The sequence below is a fragment of a genome, unplaced genomic scaffold (genome assembly GCF_019419815.1).
Source record: "Pyrus x bretschneideri cultivar Hongxiangsu unplaced genomic scaffold, Pyrus_bretschneideri_v1 Contig31, whole genome shotgun sequence".
NCBI classification, from domain to species: Eukaryota; Viridiplantae; Streptophyta; class Magnoliopsida; order Rosales; family Rosaceae; genus Pyrus; species Pyrus x bretschneideri.
Genome location: NW_025999624.1, coordinates 3,812,573 through 3,837,129, shown reverse-complemented (window position 1 = coordinate 3,837,129; position 24,557 = coordinate 3,812,573). Strand labels below are relative to the sequence as shown.

The following is a 24,557-nucleotide window of genomic DNA, read 5'->3' as shown; positions in this document are numbered from 1 at the left end:
TAGGGGTTGTTGTATGGTTGTTTTGAATTTCGGGACGAAATTCTTATAAGGTGGGTAGGTTGTGACAGCCCGTCTCGGAAATTTTAAAAACGTACGCGTGAAATGACAATTTTGCCCCTAGTGCGATTTCTTTACGTTGTGTGGTTGTTTTGAGTTGGTGTGGCTGGTTGTAGACCACACACACACTCCCATAATCTTCCTCACCCTTTCCCCCTATCCCTGCACCTGTCCCGAGCTCCCTTTCCCTTCCCATTTTCCATACAACGTACGGACACACACACAAACCCATTAAATCTTCACAGATCGAAGAAACCAAATACATATCCATGCTTGTGAGGCTCGTAGGAGTCCAACCATACCCATTTCAGGTAAGATTACCTTCGTTTTCACGTCGAACTCAAGATGCCCGATTTTGGTATTGTTCATGCACACGTAATTTCTCATGTTTTTGAGAATTTCAAGCTTGTAGGAAGCTTGGTGAGGTCCTTAGGAGGCTCGGGGTGGTTCGTTTGAAGGTTTTGGACGTCGGGATCGTGAGTTTCGAGGTTGGCCGGAGTTGGGGGTATTTTCCAGGCGAGATTTCGCAGATTTTAGCACTTGAAAGTGGTATGATTTTGTTCCTCTCGTTGTAAGCTTCATTTTGGTACCAATTTTGTGAAATTTGGTTGAAAAACGAGGAAGATAGGACGATTTGAATTTTTCTCGATTTTCCGGCGCCGGAGCCTCATCGGAGAAGACGACGGAATATTCCTGACGGCGTCAACTGACGCCGTCAGTGTGCCAGGCACGTGCCTGCGCGTGGGGGCGCGTGCGGCGGTGGAAATTTTTTCTAAAAATATAGGGATGTTCCTGAGGTTGAGTAGATCACGTTGGTGTATTCATACACTCCATTTGAGCATTGTATGAGAAGTTATTTCTAAAGGTTGGTTATGTGCTTTAAAATTAACGTTTTTATAGTTGTTTCGCATATAGGTGAGACCTATCCCGAGGACGAGCGTGGTCACTCGAGGCAAGGGGGTTACGACCCTTCTACTTATCGGTGAGTGGGCTTTTGGTTTTCCGTATATACCTATATACTTATATGTTTCCCAGAAAATGAATTAAAATATTTTTATATTATTATGCCATGTTTATTGGTTGCCGTTCGTTTATGCATTATTAGTCATAAATAGATACATGTGTATTGGTGCCGTGGACGCACAGGTAAGTGCCAGGTGAGTATGATTTTACATTTACGTTCAGTAGTGTTTCTAGTTACATAGAGAGCTCATAACCTGCACCCTCGGTGTTAGTGCTCCCGCCCAGAGTAGGACACAGTCCTTCACGTGATGTTCACCTCCCGCACCACACGCTCATCTTGGATCCAAGTTAGGTGCACAGGCTTGTCGTACAGACCACTTTAGGTGGTTCCGACTCGTAGGTGACCCGCGATTATTCGCCCAGCCTTCACGTGATCGTAGCACTAGAGCGTACTTATATTACACCCAGGCCTGTCGTACAGACCACTTTAGGTGGTTCCGACTCGTGTGCAGGTATAGTTAGTGAGATGGAGATTTGAGCTCTAGATTCAACCGTACAGGTCACGTTAGGTGACTCCGGCGGACAGTTTACATGGTATTGATTTGATGTTTCCTGAGCACTGGCATATTACTTCGAGATATTGGCATGGCACATTTTTCGAGCATGACTTATATATATATATATATATTCTATTTTCTAGGAAGTATACAGGTTTTATGGCGAGGGGTTAGAACTTATTTATTAAATTGGTTTTCGAAAAGCTTTGTTTTTGCCCACTCACACTTTTGTTTTGCGCCCCTCTAGGTTCTAGTTGGCTAGCGCGTTTGGTGGCTTCCTTGAGGATTTCCCCGGCATATCTGACAGACCACCACCACTGTAGGACCACCTTTGGGTGTGCTTTTGTTGTCGTCGTTTCCTTTTGGACTGCATTAGGCTTCCATGCTCTGAACTTAGTGTCGCACTTACGCTTGCACTTGTTTGTTATTACTTTGTGTAAAGCTAGTTTTTATTTATTCGTACCATTTATATTATTATTTTATTAGCTTCCGCACTGTGCACATGGTTTCGTCACTTCCACGTGACGCCCAGCATGCCCTGGTCTCGATCGGGGTGTGTCAATCAAAATCTATGAGAATTCAATACCTATGGGAGATATCAAAGATCAACCAACATTATTAATGTTTAGCTTTAATTTTTATGCTCCACAAGATCCATTAATTAAATCGTTTTATACATCAAATATTTAATGACGAAATTAATATTTATTAAATTATCATGCGTCAATTAGGCGAATATATTTTTTGTATTGACAAAGATGGATATAATCGTTAACCGATGGGGAATCCGTTATCCAGTGGGTATGGTTATGGATAATACCCGATGGTTAATTTGCAATTATGGATATGGTTAATTTTCGTGGTTATGGGGATGGATATAGCATTTCCGTCCCCAAACTGATTCATTGCCATCCTTACGTGACAGTATGTTGGATTTTGATTCCTTCTCATTCTAACTCCTGATTAGTCTAAACGGTCATTCCAATTCCAAATTAGTAAACATATCATAAATGTGTTTTTAACTCTCAAATGGAATTTCCAACTTATTTCTAGTCGAGTCAACTCTCTTTACCCTCCAATTCCGAAGTATGAGAGCAACTGGCCAAAAGCAAAATGATCACAATTGGAAACATGTTCAGTCCAGTCATAATGGTGGAAAGAACCAGTGACTTTTGATTTTTTTTTTTTTTTCTTCAGAAAATGATCCCTTAGATGTAGTTGAACTTTAACACAAGGAGTTCTACACTTATAAGGGATGAGGAAAAGGTGCGAGTCATTTGTTAAATGAAAAGCGCATTTTCCTTTTAAACTACCTTAGCAACGTATTTGCTAATGTGAGGTATCAAATACGAAAATTTCTAAATTTGGTATGTATTTGGTACGATAAAAACAACTTACAAGTTGCCATAAATTGTTTAAATTCAACAATCACATAAGCATTTATTATTTCACACAAATATTACTTTGAAAATTAATTAATTGACTAGTTTGGTACAATAGAGTTGCGAAATCGTCAACTGAACTTGAATGTCGTGTTCGTGAACATCATAAATGATTGAGTATCATTGCGTGAAAAAGAGACAATAAGCAAGAAAAAGATCACTGCTAGCCTTAACTGTTCTGCAGTAAATAGACAAACGTATTTCTCGAGCATTATTCCTATTATATCAAAATGAAAATATGACGTAAGAAAATAAATTTGTTAAGAAGCGAAGAATTGTTGGGGTACAATAGATTAAGTAAATGGGCACCCTTTTTTGGTAAACCCGTTTAGCATAAATATTATATCACACCCTTGTGTATATTGTACAATACTCACGTCCCACATGCCGAATATAACGTTAACAAGCTATAATTGTGTCAATGATAAGTGTCAAATCAGTCAAAAAATATTCTAGTTTTGGTTATTAAAACCACAAAAAAAAAAAAAAAGATTAAAAAAAAAAAGACGTGGAGGTGTGCAAAATGGACACTTTTATGAAGTGTAGTATGAGCATAACAACGTGAATCAAAAGTTCAATAGAAGTTGATCAAGAATTTTTCATAAGCCTATTTCAACCTCGTTTTGTAAGAATTTTGAGCAATACTATGGCGAAGTTTTCATCTTTCTCAACTTAGATCCAAAAACAATAAAGAAGACATGTGTGACTATTATAAGGAAGATCGCAATCATACGAGTAGTCATATGCTCGACAATATTTTCGTACATGCCTTAAAATGGGACGAGCAATATAAGTTTGTACAAAAATAATCACGACACATCAATATGCAGTGTAGTTGCAATAACGTGACATAATGCAAGGGTAAAGGCCGAACATATATAAAATTGACCTACATTACTTGCGATGTTTGACGAAGTTTTCTAAATTTGCATGGTAGTTGTTTCCACTCCCCAATTATGAAGAAAAAGCTTTACAACTCAAAGTAACAAAGTGAAGTCGTAATAAGGCATCAAACAAATGTATCGAAATTTTATTCTAACTTGGTCAGCCCTGGCTCGAAATTTTATTAGCCCTATAGAAGTTCAATTCTCTTTTTTAGATAGAGAAGAATGAGGTGGGACAAAAGTTGCAATTATACAATAATTAAATACTCGGTCAACCCTGGCTTGAAAGGCAGTTATGTTCTTAGTATGTTCATAAGTAAAAATGTTATTCACGAAAACATTAGGGTAGCGTCTTCCCAATGCCACAAGAGCCTCGCATCTACCGTCACTACTTTTCCGCCATTTGAAAATATAGTTGTACATGTCAAATGCATACTTTATGCTAAAATGTTTTTACACTCAACTACGACCAGCGAGTCATCCAAATGCACCAACGTTGGAAGTGAGCAATTGGCCAAGAGCAAAATGACCACAATTGGAAACATGTTTAGTACTGGTTTGGTACTGAGGTGCTTTTATAAAAAGTGAGTATAAAAAAAAGCTGAGCTCAAAAAGGTGTTTGGTAAACACTTAAAAACAGCTTATTTTCACAGTTTTGGATGAAAAAAAGATGAAAACATGAAGCAACAAAAATGAGCTTATTCTTACAACACAGCAGAAGTAGTTTTTTTTTTCAAAGTACAGCAATACCAAATCAGCCCTTAGTTCGGCCATAATGGTCGAAAGAACAAGTGACTTTTGATTTTTTTTATTTTTTAGAAAATGATCTCTTAGATGCAATTGAACTTTGACACAAGGATATCTACACTTATATGGGATGAGGCAACGGTGCGAGTCATTGGTAAAATGAAAAACGCATTTTCCTTTTAAACTACATTAGCAACGTATTTGCTGATGTGAGGTATCAAATACAAAAGTTTCTAAATTTGGTATTTATTTGCTACAATAAAAACAACTTACAAATTGCCATAAATTGTTTCAATCTCAACAATCATTTAAGTATTTATTATTTCGCACAAATATTACTTTGCAAATTAATTGATTGACTAGTTTATTACAATATAGTTACTCAAACCGTGAACTGAACTTGCATGTCGTGTTACAACTATAATAAACGAATGAGTATCATTGTGTGAAAAAGATACAAGAAGCAGGAAAAAGAACGCTACTAGCCTTAACTATTCTGTAGTAAATAAATAAACGTATTTCTCGAGCATTCTTATTCCAATTATATCAAAAATGAAAACATGACGTAAGAGAATAAATTTGTTAAGAAAGAAAGAATTGTTGAAGTACAATAGATTAAATAAATGGGCGTCTTTTTTGGTAGACCCATTTCTTGTACTTTCTTTTGTTTTTGTAATTATGTTCATATAGGTTGATATTGAGTCGAAAAATATAATTCGAATCAAAACTCGAGGGCTTAATTGTAATGATAAAATTTAGGAGGGGCAATTTGTAGTTTCACTTAAGTGTCTTAAGTGGGACTACGCCCCCCACCGTGCCCTCCTCCTTCTCATTTCTGCAACTTCACTCTCTCTCTAACTCTCGAATTCTCTCTCTAAGCTCCGAGAGCTTCTCGCCCTCTTCCTCTTCCAGTTCTTGACACATCCAACCCCAAAATCTTATATTTGGAATCTCTGAGACTCAAGGAACTCAAATATGTCCTTGCATGTGACATTGGTGCACCACGGTGCCTCCTGCAATTAAAACCGAGAGCTTCGAAGGTCTGAAACATGAATCTAGTGAGGTTTTTGTTTGGTTCTTGATTAACTGTATTCCTTTCTTGCTTAGGATAAGATTTGTGATAAATTTTAGTTCGAAACTGAAGGTTTTAGCCCCTGCATTTCTCTGTACCCTTGCCTAGTTTCTGGTGGAGTGCTCTAGGAAAACTCCGACGAGTTTGTGGCTTGTGGCGCTCGAGTCTAGCTTGAACCAATCCTAGGTTACTATTCCTATCGTTTTGCATGGGCTTTACATTGAGTAACTCAGAGATTCTAACATGCATGCTCTTGGTGTCCATTTCCAGAATCTAACGAAGCACTCCGGCGAGTTTCTGTCGAATCCGAGTTGGGTTTGACTCCCATTCACCTTATTCCGTGTTTGGGTAAGTTCCTGGGACCTTAGGATAATTTTCCTTCAATTTAGAACTAAGAAACCTTCGATTTGGACTCGGGGAAGGCCCTGATCGTTTTCTGCAGATTCCGTAACGGTGCCGGCGCCTGCCAATGGCAGTCTCCGTTGGACTTAACGGCGATGTCAACTGTGTCGTTAGACTTAACGGCATATTCTTTTCTGCGTCAACTCTGTTAACTTCGGCGATGGCCAGTGCGACCCTTCCTCGTCGAACCATGATAGCGAGTAGGGCGTCGCGTTCGCTGGCGTTGGCGGCCACACAACGGGGCGTGTTTTCCGGCACGTGACGGTGCGTGACACCACCGCGGCAACGTGTAAGGGCGCGTGGTCGAAGCATGGCAGCGCATGTAGGATCCGAGACCTAACTCTAGATTCTTTAGTGTTCTAAATCACGTGGCACCTTTTGTTTGTGCAAAATCGATGTCTAAACGATAGTTTAAATGATTATTCATAGTTTCCACTTTAATGCTCACGCTAGTTATTGATCAACTAGATGCTACTTCATCTGTTTGCTATACATTTTGAATTACCTTGATTATATGATTAGTATTACTTTCTTTGATATGACGAGCGATGTGATTTAAACTTGGCTACGTAAGTAGTTTTTACTATATATGTGATTTCAAAATGGGGTTTATTATATTTAAATGATTTTAACTAGATAAACTTGATCCACTCATGTTTTTGCTTTATACCCCTCAGGACATAGCGTGAATAAGGAGAACCCTTGAGGTGACAAACTAGCTTGGCAGTGAGGCATCCATCCTCTGAACTTTGGGTGATGATTCTTTACTGTAGTTTTTTCTAGTTTGTAATAATCGTATGATCAAACTTTCGATTATGCAAAGTACTGCACTTTTATGTGTTTACTGTTGTGTTATACTTCTAGTTGCTCTGATGTTATGTGATAGTAATGGGATCTTATCCCTGTACTTGTGTCCCCAAGTGGGTAGGTTGATTAGGAGACTTTGTAGTAGCTTTTATTCTATTAGTAAAGAACATTTTGGTTCAAATTCTCTCACATCATAATTATCTTACTATGGCTTCGCTATTAAGCTGGCTCATGATGTCATCTCTCGATGGGGTCATGTGGTCAATTTAGTGATACCCAACACATCACAGCCCCATAAATTTTGTTATTTGGGGTCGAGGTGTGTCAACGTTAACGAGTGACAGTTGTGTCAATGAGTGACAAATCATTCCACTAAAATATTCTAGTTTTGGTTATTCAAACTATAGAAAAAAAAAATTGCTAAGGTGTGCAAAATGAACATACTTGTACGAAGTGTAGTATGGGCATAACAACTTGAATAAAAAATTCAACAGGAGTCGATCAAGTATCTTTCATAGAAATAACAACGTATATTGCCATTAATGATAATTGAGAAGGAGGTAAAGGTAACGCATTATATAATCACATTCACCCGTCTCACCCTAAAACCAAGCTTAAAAAGGACATACCTGATAAGATCTCAGTTAAGGATATCATAGGCTCTCTCTAGGTCCACCTTGAAGGCCATAATCCATTCCCATCTCTTATCTTATTGTTTTCGTTTCGTTTTCTTCTAAATGTAGAACTAAGATGGGAAAGCTTTTTTGAGCCCACATTACTTCCTCCTCTCTTAAAACTTGGGACAATTCATCAATGATCTGAGCTTCAGTTTGTAATTCGTCGTTGCTGTTTATGTTATTGTTACCAATGGTATTAGTATTCATAACTCTCTTTTGAACCTTATTAAGCTCGTTACACAACTTATTTACAAACTAATTAAATTCAGGATGCATTAACCACATTGCTTTGAACTTAACCATCAGTAGCTAATTAACAGCAGGCGACTATAACATTCTGGTTTAGCACAAAATCATTCTCCAACAATTTCTATCAATATCAAGATACTTACAGTTTTCACTCAACATGCTGATCATGCTCCACCATCTTCCCAGACCTCCCCAGTTCTGGACTAGGTTAGCTCTAGCCACCCATTTGTGTTTAGGGCTGCTAACCACGTCCCTCTTCTACTTAGGTATCACAGTAGTCCAGCCCTCCTCATCAGGACCTTCCTCCTTTATTCTCTGTCCCGCCTTATCATTCTCAGTATACTCTTCATCCACATTTGCAGCGCTAGAAAAACACAACATCACATCCTTGTGCAGGTTGGCCTTCATATCCTCATCCACTAACTGTACCTTCAGGAAAACTGAGGGATCATCCTCAAATACTCTGTCTATCATAAAACAGCCATCATCAGCCTCCACCTCAAGGCAATCATGTCCCTCTATTCTTCTCGTACCACAGTAGAAGCAAACTTCGAACAGCTTTTCGTGGCTCACTAGGGTAGGGTTATCCTCATCATGGTTCACTATCAAAACTTTCTTTAAAGCGAACCTAAGGTCCACTTCCAAGCCCCAGAGTAACCTCATCAACCCTAATCACACAACCAATTGGTTGCCTGATATCCTTAATGATATTATCCTCCTTGTATTGAATCGGCACTCTAGGAACTCTAGCCCACAACCAATTTTGGTTATCACATCGGTGTCCTTAAAGTTGGTGATCCACCAATCCAGATGGAAAATTTGCCCGCAAACATACCGTGGCCTATTTTTCATGACATACATAAGGTCATCCTCATCAGTATGTTTTTCTTTTGCAACTTGAAAAATAAAATAAAATAAAGGTAAAAGGAAAGTTTAAGTGAAAATAATAAAATGTGGGGTGTCTTCGTAAGATTGCATGGTGTTAATAGAACTATTCTATATGAATTAAAGTTTTCGTTAAAAAATAAATATACATGCAATAATTAAATAGTAAATTCTAATACATATTGTGTTTACTATTTGTGAGAATAGGAATTTGATTCTTTTTTTCTATGAGGTATGGAATGTACAACAATTAGTTTAGAATAAGAAATTTTAACATAACATTGATTCCCACTCTGATTCAGATGAATTGATAAATAGCTTTTATGCAATTAGCATTCCTACACTTAAATGTACAAAATTTTGATAAACAACCTCCCATTCCAATTCCTCAATGCACATCAATTCAGTTCCTCCTATTTTAATTACGGATTATCAAACGAGCCATAAAAGAAAAATTCCGCAAAGGGCGGCCGGCTAGCAAAAGGAAAACGGCAGTGCACAGGATCTGGGCTCAGTAATGTAAATGTATTGAATTTGAAAAAAAAAATAAATATAAAACCATTTCAACTTCCTCACCCAGAAATAGTGACTGTACACAAAAATAAAGAACCCCTCACCCGGTGTGTGTATCTGTGGCGTGTCGACAATATATTTTGTGGTAATAGTTTTCTCAGGCTCAATTATTCTTCAAACAATCTCTGAAGCAAAAGCATCAAACACACAAAAATTCCAGCACTTCAAACAATCTCTGGCGTGTCGATACAATGACTAGCAAACTGGAACGAGCACTTTCTGGTTTGCGTCTTCACATACCGTCAGCACAATGACTAGCAAACTGGAACGAGCACTTTCTGGTTTGCGTCTTCACATACCGTCAGCTGTACGCATTCTCGGTCCTCTTTTTCTACACACAAACACACATTGATGCAGGAGGCATCGCCTCGTTTGGTATTTCAGACTACAGTATCTCCACCAAAGCTTATGTAAGTCTGCAAACTTTCCAAGGAAACTAGAGCTTTTCCCCCCCTACTGGCAGTAAACAATCACAATCCATTCAAGCTGTTGACTGTCGGGAGTTCACTACCATTGAGATGCAAGCTGAATCAACTGCACATGTCGGTTGATCCTTGAATTGAAGCTACACATGTAGCAACGCAATAAATCCATCTTCTAACCTCATTCCATTCAAAACCTCTTTTGAAGAATCAAGGTTCTAATCAGGCATGTCTTCAAGAATATCTACTTGACCATGTTGCTTCTGACCCTCTAGAAGATGAGTTACCATATGATCTCGGAACCTCTCTCCATTGTCGCCTACTGCTACTTCTTTCAAATGGGTAATTTTGAACATCTGCTGGCATTCTAGATGTGCTGCTTCCACTGCGTTTCTTTTGTGCATTCCTCATCTCCTCTTCGGTGTCATACCTTGTACGCTGCAACATGAGTAAAATAAACACCACAATTTCTTAGAAAGTTGGGATTTTAACATCATCTTCATCAATTTTGTGAAACACAATACCCAAACAATAATCATTAGATTATCATTGACCAGAATATGAAACATCTCACTGGTCTCTACCGATAAAAGTTTAAAACCCATAGCAAATCAATGTCTAAGAGGAAAAGATCTCTCATAACCCAAATAAGGATGATGGCAGTAAGAACAAAAAGTACAAACTTTTTTCAACAAAAAGGTGCTGCACAAAGACTTGTTTATTTGAAACATAACCGGCAAAAAAATAAAATAAAGCATTATTGCGAAGTGTTTTGAGACCTTGGTTGGGTCTGAAAGTACTGCATATGCCTCCCCAATCATTTTAAAAAGCCTGTCAGCATCCTTGTGCACTTCTTCTGCTATCTCCTTCCAACGCCCATCGTCACCATTATCACTCCTTGAAAAGAATTGACCAACCTATAAAAGAACATGTTAGACGGTGAATAGCAATAGGCAAGCTACAAATCATAAAATATAATATACCTTGTCAGGATGATGTCGAAGTGCAGCTTTCCGATAGGCCTTCTTGATTTCTGATGCCGAAACAGATGGTTCAACTCCCCTACCATTATAACCGAATTAACTTAATGATAGTTTCAATCAATTATACTCGGAATTAAACTGTCTTAAAAAGCTACACCTTTTCTAGGAGAATCATAAACGGCATGTGTAAGTATTTCTTAGGTTCCTTGGATTATTCTTATCTGCCTACAATCCAGAGCATGGAGCATTACCAAAGAGCTTGTTGTAAATAATGAATTACTTATATTATACCAAGGAATTATCAGCAAGCAGCTTCAGTGTTAAGTTGACAATCTCGGTCTAAATTTTCTTGATAGTCACAAATTCGAGATCCAAGTCTCTGATAGTGTTCTCCCTGCTTCTAGCATAGGCTTTCCCATACACTTCACCGTAAAGCCAGCTTTTATTGTTCGTTTTTTCAATTGCTTAAATTACCATCTAGAGAAGTTTTTTATGCTTGGCAATTAAACCAACAGAAGGATACTTTAACTATTGTGAACAAGATGGAAGTCAATGAACCACCCCATAATTTAAAAAATTGGTTTCCTCAGCCTCAGCCTCAACAGCTACAGTTAATTACTCAGTAAACCCACATGAATGTATAACAACTCAGCCTCAACAATTATTTAACTGTACAGTCTAGCAGCATTCATGTAAACGTCCTAAAGAGTGGCCAGTTTGCAACCATATGCCAGAAACAAATATAGGTGCAGACAAACTTACAGAATAAGGTACATATCCAAGGGGATGTCCTTTCTGTCTTCTTCTTCTATTTCAGAGAGACGAAGACGAGCTTGTCTCAAGTCATTTGTGCTGCTAATGGATCTGTCAGATGTTCCACACAGATTAGTTTTTTCCTCTACCTGCTTAGTGAGAATAGATACCAGTCTCTGAAGATCTTTAGCAGCTTCTCCATAATCTCTGATCATCTCGTATAATGTGGCTCGTCTAGAAATAGCCTGCAAAGGTATAAAAGAAAACAGGAACTGACATAGGAGAAAATAATTGTTCTGAAATGCAATATGCCACAGGAAATGCAAGTTTGTAAGGATCGTGAAAGCGGCAAAGCGCCACCTACTAGAGGAATGACAACTTCATTGTATTAGTGTAGTCTTCTTCCATCCCCAACATAATTGACACATAGACTTCAAATTTTAAACGTTCATAGACAAACAACCACTTATAAATCAAGAGGCTTAAATACAAAGGTTCACACGGACCAATAAAACAAACCATACAGTATTTAACAACTCTGCCAACATCTTGTACAACATTCTGAAAGCCCAGGTCACTCTTTTCCAGTCTAGCCCGTTCGCATCCCATATGTGGGAGCTAAACAATTCTAATCCATATGCCTATGTCAATGTTTCCTGATTACTTTATCCCATGCAAACAGTTCATAACAATTCCATATCCTTATGAAAAATTAATCACCAAGGAGCATTTCCGTGGTCTCATCCATTCTAAATGTGATAATATATTGCCTGTGAAGCACAAGTAAGGTTATGTTTTACACATCTATCCGTTGTTCATTGGAGAATGGAAACTGATATTCATAACATAACACAATACATGAGGAAACCTGAGCAAAGCACACCAGATTTTTAAAGTCTATAAATAAAATCTAACCCTGGAGAAGCTGCACTTTGAGATTGATATAAACCACAAACCAAAGGATATGGGAGAAATTATTAGTTAGAAATTAAAAATTATATGGACGTCAAAAATGGTGTCAAAATTGAACTGACTGAAAATTTCTTCATTTAATCTTTTATCCAGGGAAGACCTTCTAAGTGGAGCCAAATACTCATATCTAATATGTCTTAGATTCTCAAGGGTTAACCCTAGGGGTGGGCAAACGGGTACAAGAACCGCAGGTCAGGGCAGGGTAATCAAGGTTGGGTACGGGCCGGTTCCTAATTAAAAAAAAAAAGACAAAAGGGCAGGGCAGGGCGAGGCGGGGCTTTGAGATTTTAGGTTTGGGCTGGTTCCAAAAATATAGAAAAACGGGTACCTGGACCGGCCTGTTTGCAAAAATACTCCCGTGTTGGGTACTGTCTCCCAGGCCCACTTCCTTTTGTTCCCTGTGACAGTTCTGATAGAGTCTCACTCTCGAACACTCCACACACACGGACACCCCACTTCCCCGTGTTTCTCCCCTCCCCCAATCTCTCGAACCTTCTCCCTCATTCCTCTTCTTTGTTTCTTCTCCCCCCATCTCTGCAACTCTCCTTACCGGAGCACAAACACACCACACCCACACCCCACCGAGAAATGATATGTTGTCGCCGCCCTCCTCCCGACCAACTCCTCCGTCTCCTCCTCCGATCTCGACACCGAGGTAACTTATTTCCCTCATTTCTTTCAATTTCGTCAATTTCTTAATTTTGATTTAATAAATTTGTGAAAAGTTGTGAAATTTTCAATCGCAGGTCTGGCTTCTAGCACTCCTTGTCCGGGATGAAGATGGTCTTCGACCAGATCTCACCGTTTGAGTCGTCCTGCTGACCCTAAAAATGTGGCTTCTATATATTTGGGTGGAGGTGCCGGAACTCGCCTCTGTAATTATTGTTGGAAAAGGAGCAATTGACGGGGACGATGACCGGAGTGCCGGTGGGGATGGGGTCGACATCGGACACGTTGTTGGCGGAGGTGATCTGGGTGGGGAGGGAGTTGAGGAGGTAGGCGATGGAGGAGGGAGAGTTGTAGAAAGGAGGGAGGGACCGGAAGGTGAGGACCCATGGGGACCCGTAGGAACCGACCCGTTTCAGAAGGGCCAGGTTAGGTCCGGATCTTATTTTGAAAAATCCAAAACCCGCCCAACCCAGCCCCGCCCCGTGTTATTTACAAACGGGTCGGTCCGGTTCCTTCAATTTTGGGACCGGCCCAGCCCGTGCCCACCCCTAGTTAACCCAAAAGTAAAATTCTTGGATATCTTAATCAAAATTTGACCACAATTTTGAGAAGTTCAGTAGACTGCAATCTGAAATTAAAACGTGATATTCTTGGAAACTTTGATGTTTGTGCATTGCAATTGAAACAGAAATGTTTTAAGATTTCCTTGAAAATTAATGTGTTAGCCATAAGATCCATTTATTGCATTTCCACAGGAAGAAACCGCACAAACACACAAATAAGTATCACAACACACATTCCCAATGCTCCCCAAAAACAGGTGGAAAGCTGTGTCACTAAGATACAAATTGATTTGAGGTACTAATACACTTAGGGCACATTTCATGGCTTGTCCTAGATTAATTGCAGGGATTGGCTTGGATTGGTTCTATTTAGACCCCACATTTTAAATAGCCTCAAATAAGCCCACATAGAGAAGTCATAATCCAGTCCTAGTCCGGTCAATCAAACGCCCCCTTAATGACCTAACAAGACTACTAGTTTGTATATCTCTGATATCAATCAAACAGAGATATAAAACCAGCCCCTCCTTTTACCAAAGAAAAAAGGTAATGAATAAGTAAAATCATGAGCAATGCCATATCAAAGAATCATTAAGAAAACTTCAGCTTTGAACAAACCTTTAGATAATTTCCATCAAGAGCTATAGCTAGACTGCAATCAGCAATAGCATCAGTAATCTGGCCCAATGCTTTGTATGCAGCAGCACGATTGCAAAAACAAACAGCTGTAAATGGATGTGATTCAACATTGCAGGACAAAGCAGTAGTATAATGCTCAACAGCTTCAGTATGTCTTCCAGCCTGAAATGCTTCATTCCCTGCAACCTACGATGTACAATAACAAAGAAGAAAGTCACTACATAAGCAGCATGTATATGCAGTAGAGCATTTCATATTTTTCAATTAAACAGTTAATGATGAATAAATTAAGGGAGCTGTTATTGACACTCCAAATAAGTCAAAAGTACAATTTTTCCCTTTTTATAAGGGAAGAGTAAAGGATGACCTTTGTGGAGTGCCAATAACATTTCCCCAAATTAAACGCATCAAATATTGGAAAAACAAACTAGTAGACACTGAAGAATGCCAAGCATAAACTAAAGTACAACCTTCTTTTACCTTGACACCACTTGAAAAAGGAAATATTGTTCGAGAAAGTGATTGGTTTGTAAATATATCTGCAATCAAATGACTAGAAACTACTATATATCTCAAAAAAAAAAAAAATTAAAAAAGCTGTAGGCAGACATCATAGCAAGTGCTAACATATAGAAAGTTCCACCAGGATAACCAAAGAGGTTTGATAATAGGCCGTTTAAGTAACAAATACACTCTTTGTCTATAGGAGGAAAATGACACGGTTAAGAAAGTCCTATCTAGTTTTGAAAATACTTCATGTCTTTATTTGTAATTACATGTCGGCAAGACAGCTGAAGAGGATCCTGCCCAACTTTCTTTAATATGGGATGAGGTATGAGTTCAAATATTTCTACTCAAGTGTGACATTACATGTGCACCTAGAGAGGATTGTACAAGTCAAGAAACACCGCACAGACTGAGCATACCTTATGAGACAGAAGTTCACGTACAACAAGAACAAGGGGTTCTGACGATTGCAGAGTTTTGCTCCAATTCCTGGACATTCGCATACTGTTAGGAACTTCAAGCAACAAAAGCAAACCTTTAACACAATTTAACATCTAAAATCATGTCTAAAAGTTACCTATATGAGGTAGACATCTTTTCCTCATATTTATCTAGTGTCGCAAGACCCTCCTCGAGTTTTCCAAGATAAAAATAGGATTTAAAAATCATACGGCACCGCCAGAGTCTGAAGTAAAAGTACTTTGAGAGTTCGGAACTATCTGCAGAAACGACCTGGTCATTGGTATCTGCTGGAAGGTTGTTCTTTTCCGCAGAACTAAGGGTCTGCTCACACAGCTCAATCACCTCTTCATACCTCCGCACCTGCTAGGGAATACAGAATTAAACCCACAACTGACTGAAAATCATAGTAGCAAAAACCAATAAAGGAAAATTCATGATTAAATAAATCACTAACCGCAAAAAGAGCCTCTGCTTTCATTTCAAGTAATTTTTCTGAGCTAGGACTTATTGCCAAACCTTCATCAATAAGTTGTAAAGCATGCTCGGCATTAGTAGATGTTTTCCATAGCAAAAGTCCAGCAGAAAGATTCAGGCATTCAGACACTTTCTGCCAGCAATTGAAACCCCAAATCAGTTTGTATACAAACACTTCTCCGTAAAAATCCAAGAGTTAAAACAAGGGCTTAAGATTTGATTGATGTTTTGCAGGGATGATCCAATTGAGACATAATATAGATATTTCAGATCATTAAATACAATGTAGATAGGGATCCACAAGCGATCCCCATTACATGCAAAAACTTGGTACGTGTGTACATGTATGCAATATAAAACTGTTATTGGCCAAAAAATAATAAAAGAAAAATGTATATCTTAACCTGAAGTATAAAAAACGACCTCTCAAAAAGAGCTAAGTTATAATGTTACATAAACCAAGACTTAAAATATAAATTCATTTTCACTGCTGCTAACACATCCATTATTATAGAAGAGTGAAAATAATCCCTACACATTTGAAACTAATATCCAAAGAGCTGCCCATTATCTAACTTGGTCCCACATTTCATCTACACATGTTCCCACAGTAACATGGGATAGGGTACACTCTTGCTAGAATGTGAAATAATCTTTAAAATCGGACTTCGAAATATAAAATGATATGTGAGCAAAAAGTTAAAGGTTGAAATTATTATACATCTGATTTTACATGGTGGTACTCGCTTGCTATTCTTCTTTTTTTTTTCTTTTGAGGAAGACTAAGTTTGAATAAAAACAAAAACAGTTCCAAAAATTAGATAAGCTACCCATAATCCAAAATCAAACTTATAGTACAGAACCAGACCCCTCAAATTAAGATACAAAAACCTGAAGACTTGAAACGTAAATTCATTTCACAGCAGCAAATGCATCCATCCTTATTTGAAACTGATGTGCAAATAGCGGAGCTGCCCAGTATCTAACTACGTCATAATTCGTCTAGTCCCACACCCTTGTATTCTTTAAAATTCTTCTATTATGCTCCACCCAAATATTCCAAAAAACTGCCAGCACAAAAGCAACCCCACAAAAATTTAGCTTTCCTCCCCCTTCCTAAAGCCTCAAACTTGGTACTCAGAAGCTCAAAACAACAATTTGGAATAACCCAACTAGCTCTAACTCCCTTACACAATTTCCATCACAACTGTGCAGAACAAGAGCAATGGAGAAAACATGATTCACAATCTCCTCCTCAGATATACACAAAATGCACCAAGTGAGAAGATATACAAATAAAAGACCATTGCTTTTGAATTTGAGGTTTAGGAGAGTACACGTAATACTATAGTTCAACCTTCATGCTCACACTGCTATTGATCCTATATCTCTCAAACTAATTATAGATATATGCTTTATAAAAAAATTTGCTGGCCTGGAGGATGCAGAATGGTTATTTAAAATTCCCAAAATTTCATTACGATATCTTGTTTATAACACACTTAAATCCACTAAAACACTCACTTTCGCTTTATCATCATTGTTCACAACAGCAAAACAGCCCCACAATAACTCATTCTAATCCAAAGGAAACTCAAACCAAATTTTAAATTCACTGTCGACCAACAATACCAAGTCCTTACTCAACAATAGCCCTTGCAAATACATTTGTCAGACCTCCCTGGCCATCCTCAATTGATACCAACTTGAAAGTATAGTTCCTCCGACCTATCCCACAGGGTTTTACTTCTACAACCAAGTTATAAGCATTCCTGACTACAATTTCACAACCTCCCATATAATCAAGTATCAAACATGAGCAACAATAATTATGAACACATTTGAAATCTGCAATGCCTTTGGACGAAATAATATATTGAAGATGAAAAGAAAGAAATTAATAAGTTAAAACCCCAAACAGATCAACATTCCAACTTTGATCCCTTTTTTTCTCCTGTCTTTTCCCTTTACAAGCCAAAATAGGGGCTTTACAATCAGAAAATTCCTTATTTCTTCTTGGCTCAATCACCCTACAAACTATGTGGTGTGCAACTTAAACTGTTTTTAAGAAAATGAGAAAAAGTTTCAGCATTATCAGGGTTCAGATGAGTACTGTATTAACCAATTTCATGTACACAACATACGACTTAGAATTTATAATGTACACAACGTAATTTGTAAGTGATGTGAAATGTAGACAATGGTGAATCGCATGGAAAGCAGTAAGATTGGGTTTTTAATTAATTACACTACCTGTGCTTTGTGTAAGCCATCAGAAGCTTCTACTGCAATCTTTCGGTCCACACAGACATCATTTGCTAATTGCAGGCACCTCCTAAAATGTTGTGAAGCATCTTCAACTTCCCCAAGAGCAAGATAACAGCTTTAAGAATTTTAAAAAGAAATACAATTAGGGAAGGTTATGTTATGTGAAAAGAAAAGCACTTATGAATTTATGACTGAAAAATTCTATGCCGGAACGCAAAAATCAAAGCGACAAAGCACATTCAATAGGAAATGCCTAATCAAAGACCAGCAGAACAACATATGAAAATTATGAGAAGTAGAAATTTGAGTGACAGTAAAATAACTTAGAACCAGATGTCCAAGAACAACCGCACAATATTGTACAAGTAATGGTAAGTAGCAAGTCTAACAATCAATTGTATTAAAATTGAACAAGAATTATAGCAAAATTTTAAAATTTTAAAGTCCATCATTTGACTTTTGTTATAAATTTATATCCAACATATAAATTTCAGGTGGTTGGGTCGTAAATTCCAAAACTTCATGGTCTAAAGTAAAAATGCACTAGATATCATGAAATGTTTGCATAACTCATCCTATTTTATGTCGGAAAGTGAGATCAACAAAAAAAGAAGCTGCATTACTGGAAAGTCAAAAGAAAATATCAAATAGTAAAGAGAAAATACTTACTTGGAAGCTCTAACCTGCACTTTCAGGAAGTTGGGATCAATTGCAGCAGCCATCATACAGTCCCCAAGTGCATCTCTTATTCTTCCAACAGTCATACGTGTTGCTGCACGGTTGCTATAGCACAGCATCAATGCCCTAAGACAGCTTCTAGATGTCTCATTTCTAGAAACGCAATTCACTCCTTGTGTGTAGCAGTCCTCAGCTTTAGATAGATCCCCATTAGAGTATGCTTGGTTTCCCCTGGAGATGTATCATATTCAACAAAAAGAAGTTCATCTTTAGCACAGGGCTATATTACTCCACTCAGAGGTCCAAATATAACTAAAAGGGACATCAAACAATGAGTTTTAAGCATAGACAAAGATGATTAAATGATTACAAGTCCTGACCTTAGTCGCCACTTTTCACATGCTTCCTGAGCTGCAGCTGCTTCAGCAGACAAAGAAATAGATTCTTGCTTTATCTTCTGTTCCTTACGCACTCCGGTATTATCTCCATGTCTGGGTTGTGGGATAGATGACTCTATTTTCTGATAATGTCCAGGTGACATAAGTGCTGAAGCACCAGAATAGGGCAAAAACTGTGAAGAGGATGCTGCATATGGAATCTTAACATTTGGAACTATAGTATTGGTATCTTGACCAGCCTTTACCAGACTTTTCTTTTTCTGGAGGCGTTTTGATGCAGATACTTGACTTTGAGCAGCGGAAGAGGCAGCAAAGGTGAAGTTAGACCCACTTCTATTTTCTGAACTTGAAGGGAAGCCAAAGTGTAGGCTTCCATCAGTATCATGGCTCTCCATGTTTGAGCTCGAAATGGCTTCAGTTTCTGCCGAAGTATGAGAGTTATCGCTATTAAAGTCTACCTCCTCAGCTGCAGACTTAAAGCTTTCAGTTTCAACCTCGGACATAGATCCTTCAAGAGTTCCTTCGGTACCAACACTACCATCGTGACGGTACTCATAAGTGTCCCCTTTTGCTTCTCTGGTTGTTGCATCAGCTTCATTTATATCCAAATGTTCTGTAGCCATAGCCAGATCTTCATCAATAAGAATATTTGAAACTGTAGGTACTGAACAAGGGGCTGAATTGTTGTTATGTAGATTAAATGACTCACCAGATGCAGCAGAATTCTCTTTTGAACACTGGTTATCAGCCAATGTTTCTTGATACGGAGAAACCTCCATTGGCGAATAGGATTCAGAGGCCTCAATGTTTTCTTCAGAACTGCCTTCTCTAGAAAGAAAATCATGCCCAGGTCCCAGATGGGCTGAGGTAGAACGCCTTAATTTTGCAGCTGTTTTTTTCATATTTGTTTCCTTGAATGACTGCCTCTTTGCATTGAATTCCACTTTCTTGTTTACGCCAGAAAACACGTTTGCTTTAGGGTTTGGTGTTTTAAATTCTACAGAGTGTGTGCCTAAACCATCGTGCTTGCTTGTAAAGTAAAACTCATCCCTCTTCTCATTCATGTGAAATAACTTGTCGCTACAATTTCCAGTTTCCATAGTTTTTATAAATGTTTCATGTGAAGATCTCCCTGGATCTGGTTGCGTAGAGTCTCCAGCCCTACTGCCTATATCCAACTTCTCCATCTTTCTCAATAGAAGATTACCTTTTCTTCCATCAAAAGTATCCTTTATGTTCAGAGTCTTCATCTTATCTGGAAGTACATTTTCTGAGGCTCCGGCTGATAAATAACTATCCTTTTTAATATTTCCAAAGACAAACTTATTCACATCATCGGCATTACGCCTGTCAGTACTTTGATCCAGCTGCACGGTCTCTCGAATGTTCAATTTCTTCTTCAACTCATTTAGCAGTTCTGATTCATCATTTTGGCCCAGAGAACCACCCACATTGTCATTAATACCCGACCCAAACTTGGTCTTATCACTTGCACTGAAATTAAACTTTTGATCGTTACCTATCTCAACAGATTCACGCTTCTCGGGACCTTCAATGTTCAACTTCCTCATATCCTCAGGAAGCTTTGACACAATGCTTTCATCAATGCTAGAATTCTTCTTATTGCCATTTCCAAAAACAAAACCACCTTTATCCAACCCCGCAGCTGAACTCGAACTTCTTGCATTAAAACTAATAGCACCCACTTTTGTATTGAAAAACTCATTGCCGCTCCCAATTTTCAAATTCCTCATATCATCAATCACAACTCTCCCCAAACCTCCACTAGAATCCCATTTCCCCGAATTCGCAGTCGGATCAATCTTATTGGCCCCAAACAACTTTTCCTCATTTCCACTCTTAAGGGTCCCAAATGCCCCAGAAACTGAAGTCCCAGCTTCTGGCTCGGATGAGACTGGATTCGAACTCTCGAAACTCGTTCGAAACGGATTAAATCCGGGATGAAACCCAGTTTCCAGGGAGGCAGCCGGCTTCAGAACCTGGGAGGCCGAGCCCCTCCTCACCTTCACAAGCCTCGGCCTGGAAAGACCGGACCCCTGCCGAGAACCTGGCGGCGTATTGAAGCTAAAATTGGAGTTTAACTCCTTCGAATTCGACGATGTATCGCCTAAATTTGATGGGTCCATCGTGTGTGACGAACTTTGATATTGCTCGGATTGGTATGGCAACGAAAACCCAGGAAAAATCAAACGACAAAGGGCGAGAAATCTGACCGTTATTGAGGTTCGCTTGTTGCTGTTGATGGGGGTGCGCCGGAGCTCTGGTCTCTAGCAACGCCGGAGTCATCAATCAGACGGTTGAGAATTGATTGAAGATCGTGATGCTTGATCAAACCCTGGTTTGGTCGTGATCGATATTAATGATTGAATGCAAAATATATTCATATACAAAATTACAAAAATGGAGATTTTTATGAATAGAAGGTAAAGCCTTTCGGCCGTTGGGTGATGAGAAGGAAGGAAGGGTAAAGCCTTTCTCTTGTTCTTGTATTAATGATCCTCTCATGCCGTTTTCATGAAACTTTTGTTTTCATTGATCTCTTTAGTTACTTTATTTCCCTTTCATTTCTGTTTTAACAAATCCTTTTTTTTTTTCTTTTTTTTTTTAACTACACGGATAATTACCCAATCTTTCGAGCAATTTCATATTATTAGTACTAACCGTTTAAAATATTTCAAATATCTAATTTTAGTGGGTTATCAGTCGGTCGAGTTTGTCTTCGTATGAATGAACGGAAATCAGGTTTCACATAAAATTAAGAGCGATGTCATCTACATACTTTTCTTAGCTTTTACACATATTTTATTAATTTCTGTTTTGATTATCTTCAATTCATCTACGCTTGCGTTTGTTGCATCGGACTGTCTCAGACTAAACTAGCTTCAAGGACTAAGCTGGACTGGCTTAGACTAGAATAAGTTGGACTAACTTAGTGAAGTATTTGGTGTAATGTCGGACTAAAAAAAGAAAAATAATTAACAACTATAATATTATCTTATGTAATACACATTTAATAATATTTTATTATTAAATTAACAATATTACATTGTTAGCATTTTTTTTTTATTTTTTATTTTTTTATGCATAAATGTCTTATTTGGCAGCTCGGATTGTACTGACGATTTCTGTCAGATATGATAGATAGCTACCGGATAGTACTAACTAAGTTAGTCGGGCTTTTGATGTAGTATCGAAGTAATGATCGTATTATTTATATTGTGTTTGGTTGGTACTGACCAGATAAGAAAAGGAAAGAAGAAAAAAAATGACAAATCTTTGGTCCGACAACAAATTATATGTTGGCTTCTCCGTTCTATGCAGATTTGTGGTTGATGGAGAGGAATCGGGTGTTTTGTCCGTAAGTGCAGGACCTTCGAATATGAGTATGCCGTATGCAATTGATGGGATTTTGAATGGGATTGAAATCATAAGGTTGAACTCAATGGGGAGTCTTGGCAGCAAGCATTGTGGCGGGTGGGTTGTAAGGAAGTGGCCGAAAGGAAATGTTGGTGCGGCGGTTCCTTTGGTAGCTGCTGCCTGTTTACTGCTGAGTATTTCATTAGTCATGCGTATAAGGATGAGTGGGAAGGAAGTCGTGGGATGGTCAAAATTGCCCACAAGTGTTTCAAAAGTTAATCTCAAGCATGGAAACGCACAGTTTTTGGTTAAATAGAACAGCAGTATAGGATCAATAAATACCATCTGATAAGTTCGACGACGAGGGTTGGATGCCTCTTCTTCCAGTGACGAAGCTCTCGATCTCCTGATTCTGATTCTGCTGGTGATGGTGGAGGTTATTGGTGTTGGGGTCGCCGAAGAAAGGAACTGGACTAATAATCCACTCCCTTTGGAAGGGTTTATTAAGAAGGTGTATACTTGACTACTTTATCCAACTGGTTAAATTAATCCGGCAACTATTTAATACGAGAAGACACCAAATGGCCGGGTCTGTAGTATTAGTCCTATCTGAACGCTTATATGACATGCCAAACAAGGCCAAAATGTCTAGAACACTCATCCTATCTCTAGACTCTCTCCGGAGAGTTCTTCAATTCCGTCCCCCATTCACATTTGCTCCATTTTTTTCCTGCAAAACATTCTCCAAAACCATTTTTCCTGCAAACATCCCCAAAGCTACTCTCTCCTCCCTCTCCGTCTCTCAAGTTCTCTTCGTCCCAAAACTACTCTATCCTCTTCTATGTCCATTTCTCTCTAGAATTTTCAAGAATAAGGAAGAACTTTTCTATTGGGATTGTTGTTGTTATTGTTTTGTATTTTTTATTTCGAATTTTGGTGTTGAGATTTAGGCAGTGATGGGGTTGGGTTGCATATCTAGGTATAGGTTGGCAAATGAAGTTGCCCGGAAGCATGCTTGCAGACTTGCACCGTTCATAAGACTTGCATGTGGGAGATGGGATTAGCAGTCCCAAGGTTTTTGAGGGGCTTAGCTAAGACCGGCTAGCCCTACTTTAGTCGAGACGAGTGAGAGCTAGTCTCATTAAATCTAGGCCTTCCAGGGAACAAACATAGGACAAGACTGGTCTAGTGAACTCTAGTGAGGGATAACAAACAACCTCACGACGTTTATTCCTTGTCCCATGTGGAGAATTTCATACTCTAACATCCCCACTCCCACGTGGAGAATTTCAAATCTAACACGTGAATAACACAAGACGTGGAGCATGTGATATGTAGACATTAAGTTTCATACTTAGACCAATTTGGTTGTGATAACATGAAAAAATTAAGATTCTATTATCAAAATAATTCGTTGTATCAAAAGTAATCTAACTACTTATATGCTGATAAAGTTAAATTTTTTTCGGCAAAAGATTTATATGCGCAATAAGGAGTGTTAAGTTTTATACTTAACTCTACAGGTGCCATTTAAAATATACTCCACAATTTGAAATGATATATAACAAAGCGTACACTCCACAATTTGAGAAGGCATTTTTTTGAATCATGATGTGATACGCATGACTTACATGTTTTAAATGTATTATTATAATTATTAAAAAATATTGTTTATATGACGAAAATATCCCAGTATTATTTTGGATTGCTTTTTGAATTTTTTTGTTTGGAGGCATATTTGTCCTAAATTTTTTAGTGAAGCCGTGACTCCAAAAGGAGCCTATTGGCTTTATATATAAAGATTGTGTCTGGTATTGTGATCTCAAATGCGATAGTTAATTAATAACCTAGTCTTACATATGAAATGGCTTTTACCCTAAACGACAAGACTATTGTCAAACATTATTTTACACTAGGACTAATATATGCGCAACTTCCATTGGCTCTTAACTTCTTATTTAAGTTTGTGGAGGGGATGATCTGCAATGGACGGAGGATCTGGTGACTGGCTGATTTTTGGATTGGCGGTGATTACCACAGTGGATGGTGGGGTTGTCATTTTTGTTTGGGCTTCAC

At 38.3% G+C, this 24,557-nt stretch overlaps 1 protein-coding gene across 2 annotated transcripts; it reads right to left on the bottom strand.

Annotated features, from left to right (window-relative positions):
• Nucleotides 1–9,248: 9,248 nt before the first annotated feature.
• LOC103963816 lies at nt 9,249–21,667 on the bottom strand. Of its 2 annotated transcripts, XM_048590222.1 has the most exons (12): nt 19,813–21,667; nt 19,086–19,716; nt 18,697–18,936; nt 18,013–18,142; nt 15,740–15,892; nt 15,401–15,645; nt 15,243–15,312; nt 14,296–14,502; nt 11,483–11,718; nt 10,721–10,799; nt 10,517–10,654; nt 9,249–10,175 (listed from the first exon to the last, which is right to left on the bottom strand). In XM_048590222.1, exons 1-12 carry the CDS (start codon nt 21,248–21,250, stop codon nt 9,972–9,974), a joined length of 3,771 nt encoding a protein of 1,256 aa, XP_048446179.1. In that variant the 5' UTR covers nt 21,251–21,667; the 3' UTR covers nt 9,249–9,971. The 2 variants fall into 2 exon arrangements, with proteins under 2 accessions (XP_048446179.1, XP_048446178.1); XM_048590221.1 differs by having other exon boundaries at nt 19,086–21,667.
• Nucleotides 21,668–24,557: the final 2,890 nt, after the last annotated feature.